The 16992-nt window shown below is 40.8% G+C and overlaps 1 protein-coding gene across 1 annotated transcript in view; it reads right to left on the reverse strand.

Annotated features, from left to right (window-relative positions):
* Nucleotides 1–4468: 4468 nt before the first annotated feature.
* Nucleotides 4469–16992, reverse strand: part of LOC116995457 (deoxyribose-phosphate aldolase-like) — a 43318-nt gene continuing 30794 nt past the window's right edge. Inside the window, exons 7-9 of the mRNA XM_033058200.1 lie at nucleotides 11189–11301; nucleotides 7723–7872; nucleotides 4469–6371 (exon numbers count right to left, since the gene is read on the reverse strand). Of these exons, the coding sequence (XP_032914091.1) occupies nucleotides 6315–6371; nucleotides 7723–7872; nucleotides 11189–11301 (320 nt within the window). The 3' untranslated portion in view covers nucleotides 4469–6314. The remainder of the gene's footprint in view (nucleotides 6372–7722; nucleotides 7873–11188; nucleotides 11302–16992) is intronic.

Genomic DNA, 16992 nt, shown 5'->3' on the forward strand with positions numbered 1-16992 from the left:
TTTCTTTACAACATTAGAGGACTTGTCAACCCTGAAGGGACTAAGGGAGGGAGGATGGAGAGGATGAAACCACCTGGATGTGCAGCACTGCAGATTTAAAGCTCCAAGTCCCAGGGCTCAGCACACACAGCATCTACTTAACATCCTTGCAGCTTCTGGGCTTCAGCCTGAAAATTGCTCCAGCACCATGAAGCACAGAGCCTCCCCTCTGTGCCTGCATTAGGCTTTTCTTAACATTCAGAGGGAAACAACAAAAGTTCCCCTTTTCCTTTACAGCTCTTTCACTTTTCGCCTAATGAAGGTGGAATATAAAATGTTGAAGGAAAAAGCAGTTTTTCCCCCTACAGTAGAATTTCTTTTTCAGTTATTTTTAATCTGACATCTGTTTTAACATGCATTCACACACTGCATTTATTTTAATTTTTTCCCTCCCTTGTGTTTTATTATTTACCTCCCGTTCCAAAGAGATCACAAAAGATTACACTTCAGTGAAGCAATAACAGCGGTGGCAGTGATCTCTCTTACTTCTCACAACTTTTCTTCATGCCCCTCTGTTTTTCCTTTATCTACATCTTCCCATCATTGCTGTCCCAGAGGCCTCGTTACAGCTGCTATCACACGGGGTGGAGGCATCCATGGGGCTTTTTTTGAATTGGACAGATATGTGCTAACTAGAACACAAAGCTCTTCCTGTTCAGAGCCTCAAGAGCCACTCTCTGCTCTGTTTCAGAGCAGAACTTTTTTAAAAGTTCCACCAAGAAACCCCACTCTCGGTCAGCTGTGGTGCCTGTGCTTTGAATAAAGTGCCAGACCTTGCAGAATGCAGCAACCAACACTGAGACACGCCAGCCATCAGCCAGCCTTCTGACATGGTGCTGGCTGAATGTTTCATTTCCCCTGGAAATGAAGATAACATCCCTAATCATCTTAAGTGTAATTAAATTAAATCATGGAGCATAGTCACTCTTCACCTTCTCCTAAGGAGCTGGCTGCTCAGTTCTGAGCTTTAGGGTGGAAAAAAGAAGAGTTCTTGATGGACCAGCAATCACTGGAGTTTTCCATTCTTTCCATACTTTCTAGCCCCAGGGCAGCCTCTCAAGCTGGCTGCTGCAGCTGTCAGGCTCAGTGGTGATGCTCACCCAGGTTGTGACAGTGGCAGTGGCAGGGACCCCTAACCCATGGGATTACCTTGGCCCAGGCATAGGGAGGGAACTGGCTGGCTACTTTGCTTGTTACCTAGTAAAGAAGTGAACTCCTTTAAGACTTTGAATAAAATCAGAGCTCATGCTATTACTGAAATGGAAAAATATGGAAAATCTTTCTGGGCACACCATCATCCATCTTGGAGTCTGTTTGCTGTGGTGTGTAGAGGTGATGCTCATTTCCTCCAGCTAAGCCTGCAAAGGCTTAGGAATTCAACCTCAGGAGAGAGGAGACATCACTGTCTATTTATATCTGAAGGGAGAGTGCCAGAGGATGGACCAGGCTCTGCTTGGTGGTGTCAGCAAGAGGACAAGAGGCAAGAGGCAGAAACTGATGCTCTGGAAGTTCTACATGAACATTTTCCTGTGCAGTGACCAAGCATTGAACAGATTGCCTAGAGCTGCGGAGTCTCCCTCACTGGGGATATTCCAGAACCCTCTGGACACAATCCTATGCTGTGCGCTGCTGGAACAGGGAGGCTGGAGCAGCTCTGGTCCCTTCCAACCTCACCCACTCTGTGACCCTGTGATTCCTCTACTCCTTCCATACAGAAAGCAAGACTTGGTAAAACAAGTGTAGTCATTTCCAGTATGGCTTCCTCAGTTTGTTAACATTGTTTAAAAACCCCTTTGTTTTCATCTCAGCTAAAGAAGCAATTTTAAATTTATGCTTCCTCAATTCAGTGTTTTCAAACACTCCCTGTGATCTCAGAGATCTGAAACTTTTATGCCTCAAGAAAGCTTTGCTGTATTTTTCTGCACCCATCATCCACTTACTGCTGATTTTAAGGAGTGCATGGACTGTAAACATTCTTGGTCATTCTTTCTAAGTCTTAGCACCTCTTAATTCAGCATGGCTCTGACTTTCAGTGACTTTAATAGTAACAGGCAATCAGTAATTTTACCAATGGTGTCTTTACATAATAAGAATTCTCTTCTCTCTGGTTGCCTTGTTACATAAGGACTGACCAGGACAATTTTCTTTCTTTCCTGGGCAGGTAGCACCTAATAAAAGCAGTTCCCTCCTTTTACTCCTACCCCATACAATACATATCATCAGCTGTGATTTCAGCAAAAGCTCACCAAGACTTGGATAAAACTTGCTGTTGTTGTGTGGGGTTTTTTTCTCCCCAAGAGAGGCAGGGAGCCAAAGTTCCGACTGAGCAAAATTAAATTAAAAGTAGATCAGTTTTTTCTGTCTCTGTGGCATGTGCTGTGGTATATAATGTATGTTCCCTGCTTCACAAAGGAAATGAAAGAATGAACTTATATGACTGATGAAATAAAGATATCAAAGTATTACTTGCCCCAGCTGATATGTGCACTTCACATATAATTACTATTTAATATCTTTGTTTCCTACAAATCAGGAAAAAAGCCTATCCTCTTACCCAATTCCCTCTTCTAGTAAATAAGCTGATGCAGAATATTCGAGATTTGCAGCTTCTACTTTACTTTTTTCTTGAATTTATTCTCTTCTTTGCAAAGTAATGTGGTCTACAAAATGAAGCTATTTAAAAATCCTAAATGAATAAGTGTTATAAAAATAATAAATTAGTATACAAGACTGACTTGCACAAAACATATGTTACGCTCTTAGATATATTTAGACATGAGTGCATAATTGCCTGCTCCTTTTCTAATGGCCTGAAGCACAGAACCTAATCTGAACTTTTCCCAAAGTCTGTGCAGCAATGGAGCGCTGCCCCCTCCCCCAAACTTTCCAGGAGTTCAGGTCACCCTGGAGTCAAACAGAGACAACTTTTGCTCTGCAGCACTGAGCCTTCTGCTCATTCCTCAAAAAAGAACAACCCCCAAACCAGAATGATCTTTATTTGGATGTGTTTACAGGCTCTCTGTTACTTTTTTCTTTTTTTTTTTTTTACAAAAATATAAAGGTTCCAACAGAAAAAAATGCATAAACTACTTTAGAATCCAGCTTCTCTGAAAACAATGATTGGCTTGGAGTTGCACAATATTTCACATAGGTGTGCTTTTAAGGTTCATGGAGAAGGGAAGTGGCTATCCTCAGCTCTTCAGGAACCTCTCTCTCTGCAAACAGAGCCTGTCATCCCTGAAATCACCACCAGCAGCCCATGTGCACATCAAAACTGTTGACAGAATTCCTCCTGGCAACTTCTTTCATCAACACGGTTTCCATGGAGACAGAGAGGTTGTTCTCAGGGACTCATCTTACACACTGAGGTGGCAAAGTTGGACCTCCATTAATTTTAAGGAACTACACAGAGTCCTCTACCTAGAAACTACAGTAATTTCATGATTATAAGCCGCACCATTTTGACTAAAATTTTGGTCTGAACCCAAAGTGCGGCTTATAATCAGGTGCGGCTTATATATGGACAAAGAACAAAAAGTTGCTGTTTTAGTTTGGAGGACAGGTGTCTGCTAAGAAAGGCAGGAACTTCTCTTTGAAATGGAGAATGTAAACCCCCTCTCTCCAAATTATTATAATTTGGAAATCAAGAGGCTTTCAGGCAAAAATATGGAAATTAGGAATAACAGTTCTTTTCTAGGGAAATCAAAATAGAAATACAGTACTACAAAGAAACAAACCCCAAACCCTGACTGAGTCAGAGTACAGCCTGACACCCTGTCAGGCAGGGTGTTGGTAGCAGTCCCATTAAATGGTGACTGCATCCTCCTGCAGTGACAGATGTGGTTGAGTTGGAGCAGTGCTCCTGTACAAGGTGCAGTTTCCCTCCGGAGGTCCAGTGGTGATGTGGAGAAATCCGATTTTCCTCTGGAGTCCAGTGGAGAAAGGGGCTCCCTTAGTGTCCCAAAGCCTCTGTTTTTATCTTGGTAAGAAATGTTGGGCTCTTCCCCCTGGCTGGAGCAACTTCCAATGGGATGCAGTAATTTTATCAGTCCCACAGTGGGACTCAATGGCCATTAGCAGACAATGACTCCCTGGAGGAACGATGGGGTGTGAAAAGATAAAGAACAATGCCCAACCTGGTTTCAATGGATGGCCCATTAGCAGATTATCTGCCATAGAGATAAGGATCATTGTCCCCACCCTCAACAGATGGTGATAGAATAGATACCTTTTATCACACTCTGTATTGTAATGTAGGGCTTATAATCAGGTGCGGCTTATATATGGACAAAAAAACAAAAAGTTGCTGGAACCCAGAAGTGCGGCTTATACTCAGTGCGGCTTATAATCGCGAAATTACTGTAAAGCTCCTCCAGAAAAATAGTTTCTATCATCACCCTAATTGTCTGAAAGAAAACCAACAACAAAGTGTGGTTTGCAAGAGGTTTACTTCCTGCTATGAAAGTATGGACATTTATAACATTTAATAACATTTACAGAGCTTAAGCTAAACAGCAGCAAATTCCAGACTGGGAGGGCATAGCAGAGGGTCAGACTGGCAAAAACCTGATGGGAGGTGACTTCTCTGTATTTCTGAAAGCTCAGCAGCAGAATTTCCCCCTCCATATGCAAACAGGCACTTGGATTTTTCCTTGATGGAACTGGTAACGAAACCAGAAGGAAAAGTCATGGTAAAAATGGACCATTTTCAGGAAAAAAAAAGTGAAAACAGAGTAACAGCTCAGGCTCACCTTCTGTGCTGGGACCTAAAGCAGAAAAAGACTGAAAGCCTTGGATGAACCATTTCCTGAGAAATTAAGGCCCATTTTTAATCTTGAGCACTTCGTACAGGATTTTGCTTTCTGTATATGTTGTTTTTCTTGTTTGGTTTTTTTTTTCCCCCTAATCAGCTTTCCTATCTGTCCAGGGTGTTTTGTAGCACTCTAGTGATTCAGGTGGTATAGCCAGATAAATAACAAAATTATTATCTTTACAATAAATCTCTTTGTAATAAGTGCACCTTGTAGTTTGATTTACAACAAAATCCTCCTCCTCCTCTTACTTCCATGATGAGACCTACTTAAGTCAGTGAGACTAGTCATGATGATAAGATAATTAAGTTTTTAGTACAACTCTGGTTAGTGAGCAGAATGCAGTTCTGATATAATGAATCTACTAGCTCCAGTCTGATATTCAGAAGGTGATGGTGATTTGGGTATTGCTCTTTATGTGCTCTGAAAAAAGCACATTTTTTTACATTTAAGCATGAAACCCCGTATAGGACACAATTCAGATCATCTTTTAAATTAAAGTATTTCTTTTGGAATGGCAAAGTTGAAGTTCAGCCAGCCTAGCCGTGACGCCTGCAAACTGACAGTCAAACCCCCCCTACATTAAAATGGAAAGATTTGCATCAATGTGTTTTAAAATGACAGGAGACAGGAATTGGAGCTTCTAAGCAAGTTAGACTAAAAATTTAAGAGTGAAATGCCTAAAAATAGGCCCCTGAATGCATAGTTAGGCACCTATATAGAGACTGCTTGATTTTCAGTTGTTCTGATCACCCAGAGCTCCCATTAACTTCAGGAGCAACTGTGGATACTCAGCTGTTCTAGAAATCAAGCCACTTTTATTCAAGGGTCTAAATATGGATGTCTGTGCCCAAGTTTGGGGGAGAAAATGCAAAAAATAAAAAAGAGGTCTGGTTGCTTTTTTTTTTTTTTTGCTACATTTTATAAAAGAAGACATTTTATAAAAGAGAAGTAATAGCCAAGTTTCATTCTTCTTTCCCATCACAAAGCTTGAAACTGAATCAACAGAACAATTAATAGTGCAACACATCTGTGCCAGAAAATTTTGTCTGAGGTGGATGGAAATCTATTCCAAGATTTGTAGCTCTTAATTAGCAATCTGAAACATTCCATAGATATTTCATATTCTGTGATTGCGAAGTGTTACCAGGCCACCTAAATCTTTTTCATAGTTTTTCAGTGTTGCCATTAATAAGCTTTTCAGGCTGGCCTGAGGAACTTTGCAAGATTAACTTTGCAAATCTGTATGTATTAACTATTTGACTATTTTGGAAATGCCACTTTTTTCTTCTCTTGGATCAAGTACAACCAGCAGACTTGAGCATATTTTTAAATACCATAAACTATGAAGAAGGGAGAATTAGGCTTTTAATTCTATCATTTGCACTTGGTTGTCAGAAGACTTCTGAATGCTGTTTGCTTAAAGATCTCTTTTGTAAAAGTAATCCTGAGTTGGTTTCGTGTCTAAGCCATTGCCAGTTCATGCTGAAGTGCATAAGTGCCAGTCACATGATAGAAAATCTGCAAGAAAAAAAGAAAATTTATGGTGGAATTATATATGACTGTAAAGCTGCAAGTGTCAAGGGAGTAACAAATTAAAGGCATGCCAGATGAGGATATTTGTTTGTGTGTGTGCATAAAATATGATGTAATATCTCTTAATATATTTGTTTGTAGGATATGAATTAAGGGCTCTTGCTGTTGTGTTTGGAAAGCAAAAGGAAAAAACAAAGACTATTCAAAATAGGCAGGTAAAAGTCAATGCTTTCCTCTGTCATCTGGTTTTGACTATTTCAGTATGTTTGTCTATTGAATATAATGACAGGGACATTTTATCTTCCATGTTTTTAGACAACATAGAACAGTAAGAGCTTTGGTAGTGGCTGGGGCATTTGTGCAATCCCTGGCAGATAAAAGACAAAACCCTTAAGAAATCAGAACAAATGGCGCAACACAATCACTGGCTGTGTTCTAACACCCAGCAGTGATGCAGCGGCAAAGAGAAAGCTCATGCTGCTCTGTCAGAACCAGGGACATAATTTTAGGTCAAGAGTGAGGCAGAGGGAGCAAGACAATATCATTCTCATTGCAGGAGTGAGCCAGGGGTTTTCAGCAGTCATGAATATTAACCTGACATCTCTCAGCCGTTCTTAAAACATTTCTTAAAACGTCAGTACTTCAATTTCCAAGAAAGGTGAGGAAAGGGAAAGGACTGGTGCTTTTGTCCTCCCCCAAATTCCCTATACCTCATTTTCCCAGCAGCAGCAACAGGATAACGACTCTCAGATATTTTTCTTGCTTAAAGGTAATATCACCTCCTCTCCTGGCCTTAATGAACATGGAGGTCAAGACCAGAAGCCTTCATGTTTTGGTAGTTCCTATGACACTGCACTGTTCCCAATTACTCTGCATCCTTTGGGTTTAGGAAACAACTAACATTTAAAAGATTCTCTGTCAGCAGCACCCATATGCAGGATGAGATGTGATTTTCTCCACAGGATGGAAATACACTGTGAGGAATTGTGGCACAGTAACACAAAGGGTCTGTAAGGCTCGGTCACAACTGGGATTGAAGGGGAGAGCACTGCCATCCATTTGAAAAGACTCTGTACACACACAAACTGAGCCCTTTTTGCCCAAATTTTGTACAATTTTACACTGCAAACCTGGCCTAGGCCATGGCCAGCTGCCCCAGCATCAGAGTCCCAGATGTCAGTAACAACAGCTCCAACTTAAAGAAATACTAAGCTGGAAGTGAACCTGTCATTAACAATGAATTAGATGGATGTTCCATTTCTGCAGAAGCAGTAAGCCAGCACATTTAGAAAGATTACTTTTGCTCTCCACAAGGTGCAAGCTGCCAACAACCAACCTGCTGCTCGATGTCTCCCAGCAAACTGCTGGCACCCAGGCGGAAGAGCTCTGGTGTCAGCCACTCCACTCCCAGCTCCTCCTTCACCAGCATAAGCCAAGTAATAGCTTCTTTGGCTGTCCTAATGCCCCCTGCAGGCTTAAATCCAACCTTTAGAGAGAGAGAGAAAAAAATAAAGAATATGTGCTATACGCATTTTGATCCATCAGCAAGCCTAGAAGAGCAATCAGTGTTCGTACAGCTGCAGTCTCAGAGTGCCTTTGATGTAACAGCTATGTCTGGTAAGGACATGGCTGCTAACAGGACAAGGTCTGGACTAGCTTTGGGAGCTATCAAGTCTCAGCCTCACTGCCAAAGACAATATTTTCATCCTGAGGGAGCAATACTTCTGACCCCTGTGCTCTCAGGAGCTGGGCTTGAGGTCTAATGGGAGTGCAAGGGATTTAGGCAGGACTGGGATATCTGCATAGTGCCCATGCCATCATCACCTACTGCCAACCCAAATCCAGACACAGAACAGCAAATACACAACAATAACATAACACTGAAGATGCTGCATATGAGGTGGCTGACTGATGGACAGCAGTGAGTGTTTTATAAAAAGCCTGTGCAGCACAGTTACACATGATTTGGCTGTACATTCAAACCTCTCAGAGGTTTAATTTTCACTAAAATTTTCCAAAAGGGAATTAAATTATGTCTCTATCAAAAATTGAAAGGTGCTTCACAGGAACTGTAAAATTTCTGAGAGGTACATCATATGTGAAGGTGAACTGCCACGTCTGCAAAGGCACAAACACCAAGGAAAACTCATCTTTGAGGTAAAGCATGTCTTGAATCCCGTGATGGACCTGCTGTGTACTTGGCATACACCCCTAATGCCAGTCCTTTGGTTATGTGCCATTTAAACACATCTCGTTCTGAGACAGAGCTTGTGACACTCAGCTATCAAATCCCTCATCAAAAATGCCAAAATGTTGGCCTGTAGCAGCTACCCAAACTCTTTAAAATCAAGGAGAATCAGGAAAAATTCTTCCTGTAAAAAAAAAAAAGTAACTCTGAACAACATGTAGCACACAGTGATTCTTCCTATGTTTCCTTCTGCCATTAACCTTTACATCCTGCAAGAATTATTTTGGTTTTGTATGTAAGCTCCCAAAACCTCACTGCAGTGAGGATTTCTTTGTGCCTTATGGATATAATAGTGGAATCAGAAAGTATCTGTTTTTAAATGGGTTTGGTAATCTTTTTTATATAGTGATTTCAGGACCAACAAACACAGAATAAATCCTTCTCTCATGCTGGAGCATTGTGATAATGGCATATTTCCAATAAGATTAAAAGGAACAAAAGCAGGAAAAGCTTGATAAATCCAAACCACGAAGACTGTGTTTTTGTGGATGGACAAATAGATGTGTGAGTGTATGAATACATCTGTTAACATTAGATTCCCAAAAAGAATTTAAAGCCCAGCAACTGGAAAATCATCTTCTAGATAATAAACAAAAACAGTTGGAATGTGTTTTCCCTCAGGAAAAGAAATTCTAATGAAATTTGAATTTCGATTTCTTACTAGAAATACTACGTCTCTTTGAGATAATCTGTGGAAAAAACAAGAGTTAATAAGAGTATTAAAACCATCATTCAGAATTCCTTCCCCTTTTGGCAGATTCTGAAATCTCTTTTCTTTGCAAGAAAAGCTGACAAAGACAAGCCTGTCCTCTCCTTCATTTACCAGCTTTCCAAACAGCACATCTGACTGCCATAAAAACGTAAAAAGGAAGGGGGGTTGGAATTTAATTCAAGAGCAGTACAAAGTCCAGCTACCACTTTCCTGCTGTTTCACAGCATTTCATTATTTTGCTTAATAAGTTCATCTCCTCAAGAATTTTCTCTTCACCTTACATTATTAAAAGTAATAAGTTTTTCTGGATTGGGGGTTTTCCCAACAGAAAAACCAATTTATGTCCTTCAATAATGACAGGAAAAGATTATTTCCCATTATATTGCACACTTTTCATATCCCCACCACAGCTTATCAGTCAATAGATGTTACTCTGCAACTTGTTCCTTTCCTTGAAGAAGTTTAATTTCTGTATTAACCTGTTTTTCCCAGGCAACTCCTTGCTAGAAAGCATCCCTACAGCAGCAAAATTAGTTTGTTAGAGAAAGCATTTAGAAATTTCTTGTCACTGATAATATTGTCTTCGGTTAATAAAAGTACATAAAGTCAGTTTACATCTAATTCACTGACACATACATGCACACAGACACGAGCACTTATTCTTAATAACACATTTCATGCCATGAATGCCTCCTTTGAGAGAAAAAGGTGAATTCAACATTTATATCCAATTATGGGGACAAAGCTGTGCTAATGCAGCTTGTGGCACACAGCTCTGGTGCCCAGGGGAGCTGCTGGCCCCAGGGATCTGCCTCACACTGGGGCACTGATGGTGGACTATTGGGCTATTGGAGCTGCTCAAATTATTGGGTGGCAGAGAGGCAGGCACGAGGGGAAAGGAGGAGTGGGGACAGCCCAGGGATCCATGCTGGCTTCATCCAGGTGGTTGCAGAGAGAGGATGGACACACCTCTAAGCTGGTGCCACAGCCCCAGAAGCCATCTCAGCCCCATCCCACTGCTCAGCCCGTGTCCTGACACTTTACCTGGCAGTGTGCCTGCAGAAGGGACAGGAGGAGCTGGAGAGGAGGGAAGAGTGGCCAGAAATGGAGACAGGCTCTTAGCTAGAGATTTGGCTTGCTGCCCTGGTGCTGCACAAAGCCCACTGCTGAACACACTGGCAGCCCCCACCTGCCCATGGAAAAAGGAACTGAGAGGTGGCTTAAGCCCTGCTGGGAATCTCCTCCTTTCTCAGTGTTCCAGCAAAAGGATGAATGTACAGACAGTTCATCACTGGCTTTGCTGTACATTCTCCTTTTCTCCATTGACCTCACCTGACAGTGACCTGATCGATAAACAATAAGTACCAGGACATGATGTTCTTCCAACCCCTGTCCCTTCTCTCCTTCCTTCCATCCCAGGCAACAGAATACCAACAGGATCTGCCTCCTTGTCCCCCTGGAAAGCCTCCCTGGCAAGGGAGGAAAGAGCAAAATATATCTCTTGGGTTGCCAGGACAGTCAGGAAATGCAGTGTAGACTGGGCAGACTCCATAGCTCAACATTTATATAGCTCTGCTGAGGTCTATGGGAGCATTTCAGCCACTATCAGCCCTGTTGTTAATGGACATGGCCACTTAAATGGTGAAACAAAATTCAAATCCAGATGCAGGGAACACTTTGATTGCATGAGTTTTTACAGAATGAAGTAACAGTTCTTCAAGGGAGAAAATATAAAAGTACAAAAAAAAGGAATATTAGCAAATCAGTCCTATTACATTCTTATTTCTTTCTGAATGAGCCTTCTAAAAATTGGTTAATTTTTAGAAAGGGAATGAGAACTACCTTGTAGCCAGTTTGCCAGTAGTACTCCTTGATGGCTCGCATCATGACTATGCCAACGGGAAAGGTCGCATTTTCCACCTCCTTTCCTGTGGATGTCTTTATAAAATCAGAACCTGAAAGGAAGTAAAATGTTTTATAGCAGTTTTAGAACAAGAGTCCCTCTGCACACACAGGTTCACAGCCTCAAAGATGCCCTCCTGCTTCACAGCAATTCTGAAGCATTCCTTTGCACATATGTCCCTGTGGTGTACATAAACCAATGTTTTAGTATTTCCACAAGGATCTTTGAGAATAGAAATTATATTCATCAGGTTTTTTTAATTTAACTGCACATCTACTTGGTCTCACATCTGACAGTCTGCTATTGTATCTCCTGCAGTTGTTTATAGGTGAAGGGAAAGATACCTCATATGTGTTTACTAAACCAGTTGTGTAATTCTGTAAACCAAGGGAAAAGTCCCCTTTTATGTGTTTTGCAATTGTAACATTGCAAGTTACTATACTTAAATCCACTATCTAATTTAATGCAGTAACAAGGTCAAAACATCTGTGTTCTTTAAAGAACAAGAGTTGACCTTGGCTTATTTTTTCCTGTTTTCTCATTAGTGAATAATATTCTCCACTGCCTGTCTTAATACTTGTGTGACATTCTTGTGTATTCTTGCTTGAAAAAAAAATCCTGAAGCACAGTGTAACAAAAAGGTAGGAAACTAGCAAAAAATAATATGCCTTGCATTGCATGATCCAGCATTGACAGAACACAATGACAAAACTTCTTTAATTTCATTAGGACGCACTTCACCCGTAGGAACCACTTCTTAGAAAAGGTGTACTGTGGGATCATTAATTATCAAAGTAATTGGGAGAAGAAGAGGGATAATTCAAACATCATGTAGTAGTGCATCATCCACTTAAGTCAATTGGAACTGCATCTGCTTCCACTTCAAATTTGGCTTGGGGTCCATTTTGTCTCTAATGTGAATGATGATGCCTCTACAACATCCCCTAGAGTAGGGAAGGGAAGTTTCAGCCTTGGTTCCAAGCAAGGAGCTGCCTTCACTGCATTCTGTGAGCTGCAGCACACTCCAGAGAGTGCCCTCCTGATGGCACAGCTGATGGGCACACAGCTGGCTCAGCCTGAGGGCAAGGCACCACAAAGCCAGCCGTGTTCCTGTGGCTTTTAAACACAACCAAACCAAACACAAACCATGAACTCTGGGGTTTGCTCTGTGGGCTTCCTGGCTAGGCACCATGTCAGCCCAGTGGTGATTCAATTGCACCCTCCTGTGACAACTTCCATTCTATGGAGAAACTGCTATTTGCAAGACAGATTCTAATTCCACAGGAAAGTGCAATGTGTAAAAGAGGCAATTAATAGTTGATAGAGCTTTGCAAAGAACAGAGCACACAGGAGAGACAATTGAGTTGCACATTTCAGAGTTGCTCCCTTCCAGAGAGACACCACGGACATCTGATAGTCACATTAAAACAAGGAGCAGTGGAAATGAAACTTCGACATCACCAAATTATATTTTTAATTTCCCTTTCGAAATGTAGCACTTAAAGTCCTTCAGTGCAATACTTCTCATTTTTTCTGCTATAAGGTAAGTCAAAGCTTTTATAAGTCTTATAATTACAAGTCTCTATGGTACAGTTTCATTAAAAACTTTCATTAAACAACAGCTGCCCTTGTATATGGTCTTCTAATCAATTTGGTCAAACAGAATGACTTCTAATCAGCTGTTGATAAAAATAGAAGATGAAATTTTAATTCTAATAGATTAACCACAAACTCAAGATAGTCTTCAAAATCCATCTAGTTCTATTCTCCAGTGGATTTAATGACTATTCAGCAACTCATTACTAAATAGAACAAGATGAACATTTTCCAGTTCATTAAAGAAATGTACTATGTATTTTTGCATTGTCCTCATGATTCGTTACAGGGAGTCTTAATTACAAGATAATGGATAATGGTTATTAAATGCAGACTCCAGTAATGAAGCTCTATTCATTTGTGAGCCTCAGAGACTGCAAAGAGGGGAAAATAAAATTACTAGCTTCAAAAGATTAACGGATCAAATTATTATTCAATTTTGAAAATCTCATTCAGACTTCATAGAAACAAGAAGAGATTAAAAACTAGTATTAGTACAAAAGTTGTGCATTTATATATTTATTTTTAAATAATATCTTAAGGCTATTATGAGAATAATAAGCTTTAAATGTGATTATTAGACAAACATACAGCCAATTTAGTAGCATCCTCTAACAATGAAAACAATATATTTTTATTTCCCGAACAAATTCTTTTTTATGACACAAGAGCTTGCTAGCAAGGACTGCAGGCAGCCTCTTGCAGAACACAGAGGATCCACACTAGCACAGAGAGCCACGATGGAAGGTGCTACTAATGTTTGGATTTCAGCAATGAAAAGGGGGATTTAAAATCAAGTGCTGCCATAAAAGGCACCTCATTAAGCAAATTTTATGCCAACCTTGTGATAAAAAGGGAGTTTCACCCAGTCTATTTCTTATTCAAGTTTCCAAGAACAAGTTGAAGGAATTAAGTTCAGAAGGAGTTTCACCTGGAAATTAAGGTGATGATTTAGAAACCTGAGTTTCATCACCCACCTTGTCATCTTCCTGTGAATGAATACACTCCAAAAGTCAAGGCTAAGGCTAAAATACACACTGAATGGCTTTCCCCTTCCTTAGATTAGATTACATGACTCAATGAAGCATTAAATCCACGATTTTACAAAATCAGTAATTCCAATGAGCCTAGAAAAGACCACACTTTCTACTTTTATTTTCCAATGTGAAGCCACAAGAGTACATTTCTTTTCACGGAGGCAAGTCATGTGAGACTCAGTGAACCAGGGAGATGGGATGAGCTCAGCTGGTCAGAATATGGTACAATAACACCAAAGTTGTGGGCTCAACACAAACAAGCCATTTGCTCCAGAGGAAGTCCATTATATATTTTCTTTTCTAGATTCACAGCCTCATTTATGAATGCTCTTCTCTCCCAAGAAGTCAGAAGAGCTTCCAGAACTGGCCTGCTCTGTACATCTACAGAGATTTCCAGTCCATGTAACATTGAAGCAGAGCATGAGAAGCGAAGAATCTCATTCAGATGACAGCATCCAGGAAACACACTCAGATTCCATAATTAAGCAATAAGGAATAATAAGCAGTACAGCAATCGTGTAGTAATCACAACCTTTTGGTTGTGAAGTGTTTCAAATGCCCTTGGGGAATGATTATCTCCTGATACCTACAGACTCTGTGTTGCTGCCTTACTCTTAATAAAGAACAAAGATGTGGCTGGCAGTTTTAAGCAATAGTTTAGAGAGAGATGCTTGCAGAGGGACAATTATGCCGTGCTACTTTGTAAGTATTTGCAGTGAGCACAAATAGATCTTTATAGCTGCAGCTGAGATATAACAATATGCAGTGACACAGGGAGAATGCACATCCTTCCAAGACTTCCAGGACTGGTGGCAAAAAGTGGCATTCTGCTCAGAGAAACTGCAAGTCCACCTGCCGTTTCCGCTGACAAGGCAGCAATGACAAAATAGTACCATATCAAATGTACATGAAGTACCATTAGCAAGTCATCTTTCTATTTTATGAGCACCCACACTAAGGGTCTTTGGATTCACACACAATTAGCCTTACTAGGGGTGACCAGGTTAACAACCCTCTGAAAATAAGAGGCAGGGCAAGATATAAAAGGCTAATGGAGCAGCTAATTCTTGTCAGTTGAGTCATCCTTAATTGTCCCACTTACATGCCCTCATTCTTAATTGTGCTGCTTACACATCCTTATCCTGCTCCAGCAGTGAGATAAAATACATTTCCCGTTAGCTGAACTTTGCCAGCCAAGAGAAGAGAACACAAAGCTGTGACAACTCACTTTAGCAGTAGCTCACCAGGCAGCTTTAGCTCCATGACGCGAGGCTACACTGCCAGAGCACTTGGGGAGATACGCGTGCATGTTTTCACATGCCTGTGTCTCAGCTACAATTGAAAAATGCTGGTTTATAACGTGGTCTCTCGAGAACTACCCGTTTTTTGCAACTCTTTTCAAAAAAAGTGCCTGCACAGAGCGGGGGGGAAAAAATTCCATCAAGTCTGTTTACAAGTAGGGCAACCTTCTGAAAACCCATCCTGTCACCCCAGCTTGGTTTCCAACATTCTGAATGGATGCTCCCTTGCCTGAACAGCACCTCCAGTAACAGGGGTTCTGCAAACCATGTCCTCAGGAACACTCACACATGCACACAAAGGGACAAATTATCAAGTCCATACTTAGGCAGAATTCCCTGTCAATGATGTCTGAAAGAATTCAGCATTGCTGCAATATGCATAGCTTGCTAATGCACCGTTGCAGTGTCTGCCACAGAATACTATTACTTAATTAGCATTAGTTTCTTGTGTGTTCATTTTAAAAGTTTCTTTAGAAGGTTCAGCAGGAAGAACCACACCACCTTCTGCTGCTTGGCTACATAGCATAAGCACTTGCTGTTTTCAGAGCATTCCTTCCAATCCAATCCCTGTGTGACATGGAGAAGGAGGAGATAAATAATTGACATGTGCTCTGAGTCCAAAGAAAACAGCTGGAATCCCAGTCACTGGTGGCACCTGGCTTGGAGCCACACTTGTTATGGGAAAACAAGGAAGTTTAAGGAATTCCTGTATTGTTAAAACTCATGTTTCTTTACCAGGATCCCATTTTCCCTCTTTAGAAGGGTGTACCACACACTGCACTCAAGGGTGTTATGGAATATGACCTACATTAACCTTATTTCTTTTTGCAGATGGCACTACTGGAACTGCTGCAGCAGTTTGCCTAATGACACATGACAGCCAAAGGCAGAAAGAAGAAATAAATCAAGGTAAACCAACACCTATTCCTAACCTTACTATCACTGGGAAAAACCAGACCTTTCTTTCAGCTTACCCACTTGCAGGGCTGATTTCCTCTACAAGTCATTCTGTGAGTTATTTTTTGCCACACTAATGATTTTGAGCAAGATTCAAAATACAGGAGACATTTGCACAGGCTCAGCCTCAGAGTGCAGCACCCAGGGCAGGAGCTGGTGGCACAGCTCTGGCTCCAGATTCCCAAATCTGTGGCCCCCTCCAGCAATTAGGGATGAAGAAACATAAAGATTGGCCTCTCCTTTCAGACTGAATGCAAGCACTCTCAGAGCTGAGCCACATGCTCTGGCTAGGACAGATGAAAAACCAAAATGCTGTGGGAGAACTGGACTTGATTTGAAAATCTTCCCCTTTAAGCTTCCCTTATAAACACTGAAATTCATTGCATCACTTCCTTGTTCACACTTAAATTAACCTAAACAATGATAAACTAGCTTAAACCTTGATATAATTAAAACAGCATTGGTCTAGGTCAGGCTTTTTCCCTCTTGGCATTCTTGGTTTTGGATCAATACATTCCAGCCTCTCAAAATGTTGTGCTATACATGACATATTACAGACTGAGGCTAAAACCCTGATATATCTACCAGTAATAGCACTGCAATTTGGAAGAAAATAATAAATATGCATGATGGCTTAGAATCACAGCACTACACGGCATATTGCATTCCATGTTTTAGCAACCACACTTGGCTTTGTGTTTTTTAACGCTGATAACAACTTTGAAACAAATATGCTAACATTAAAGCTCAGGTACACTTAGGTATTGTTATTAGCTTGTAACAAAATTACTCAAATTGAAGAAATAGCTGTTTAAAATCAATTTGGAAATACTCCACACTGAATCAAGCAAG

The sequence above is a fragment of the Catharus ustulatus genome, chromosome 4 (genome assembly GCF_009819885.2).
Source record: "Catharus ustulatus isolate bCatUst1 chromosome 4, bCatUst1.pri.v2, whole genome shotgun sequence".
NCBI classification, from domain to species: domain Eukaryota; kingdom Metazoa; phylum Chordata; class Aves; order Passeriformes; family Turdidae; genus Catharus; species Catharus ustulatus.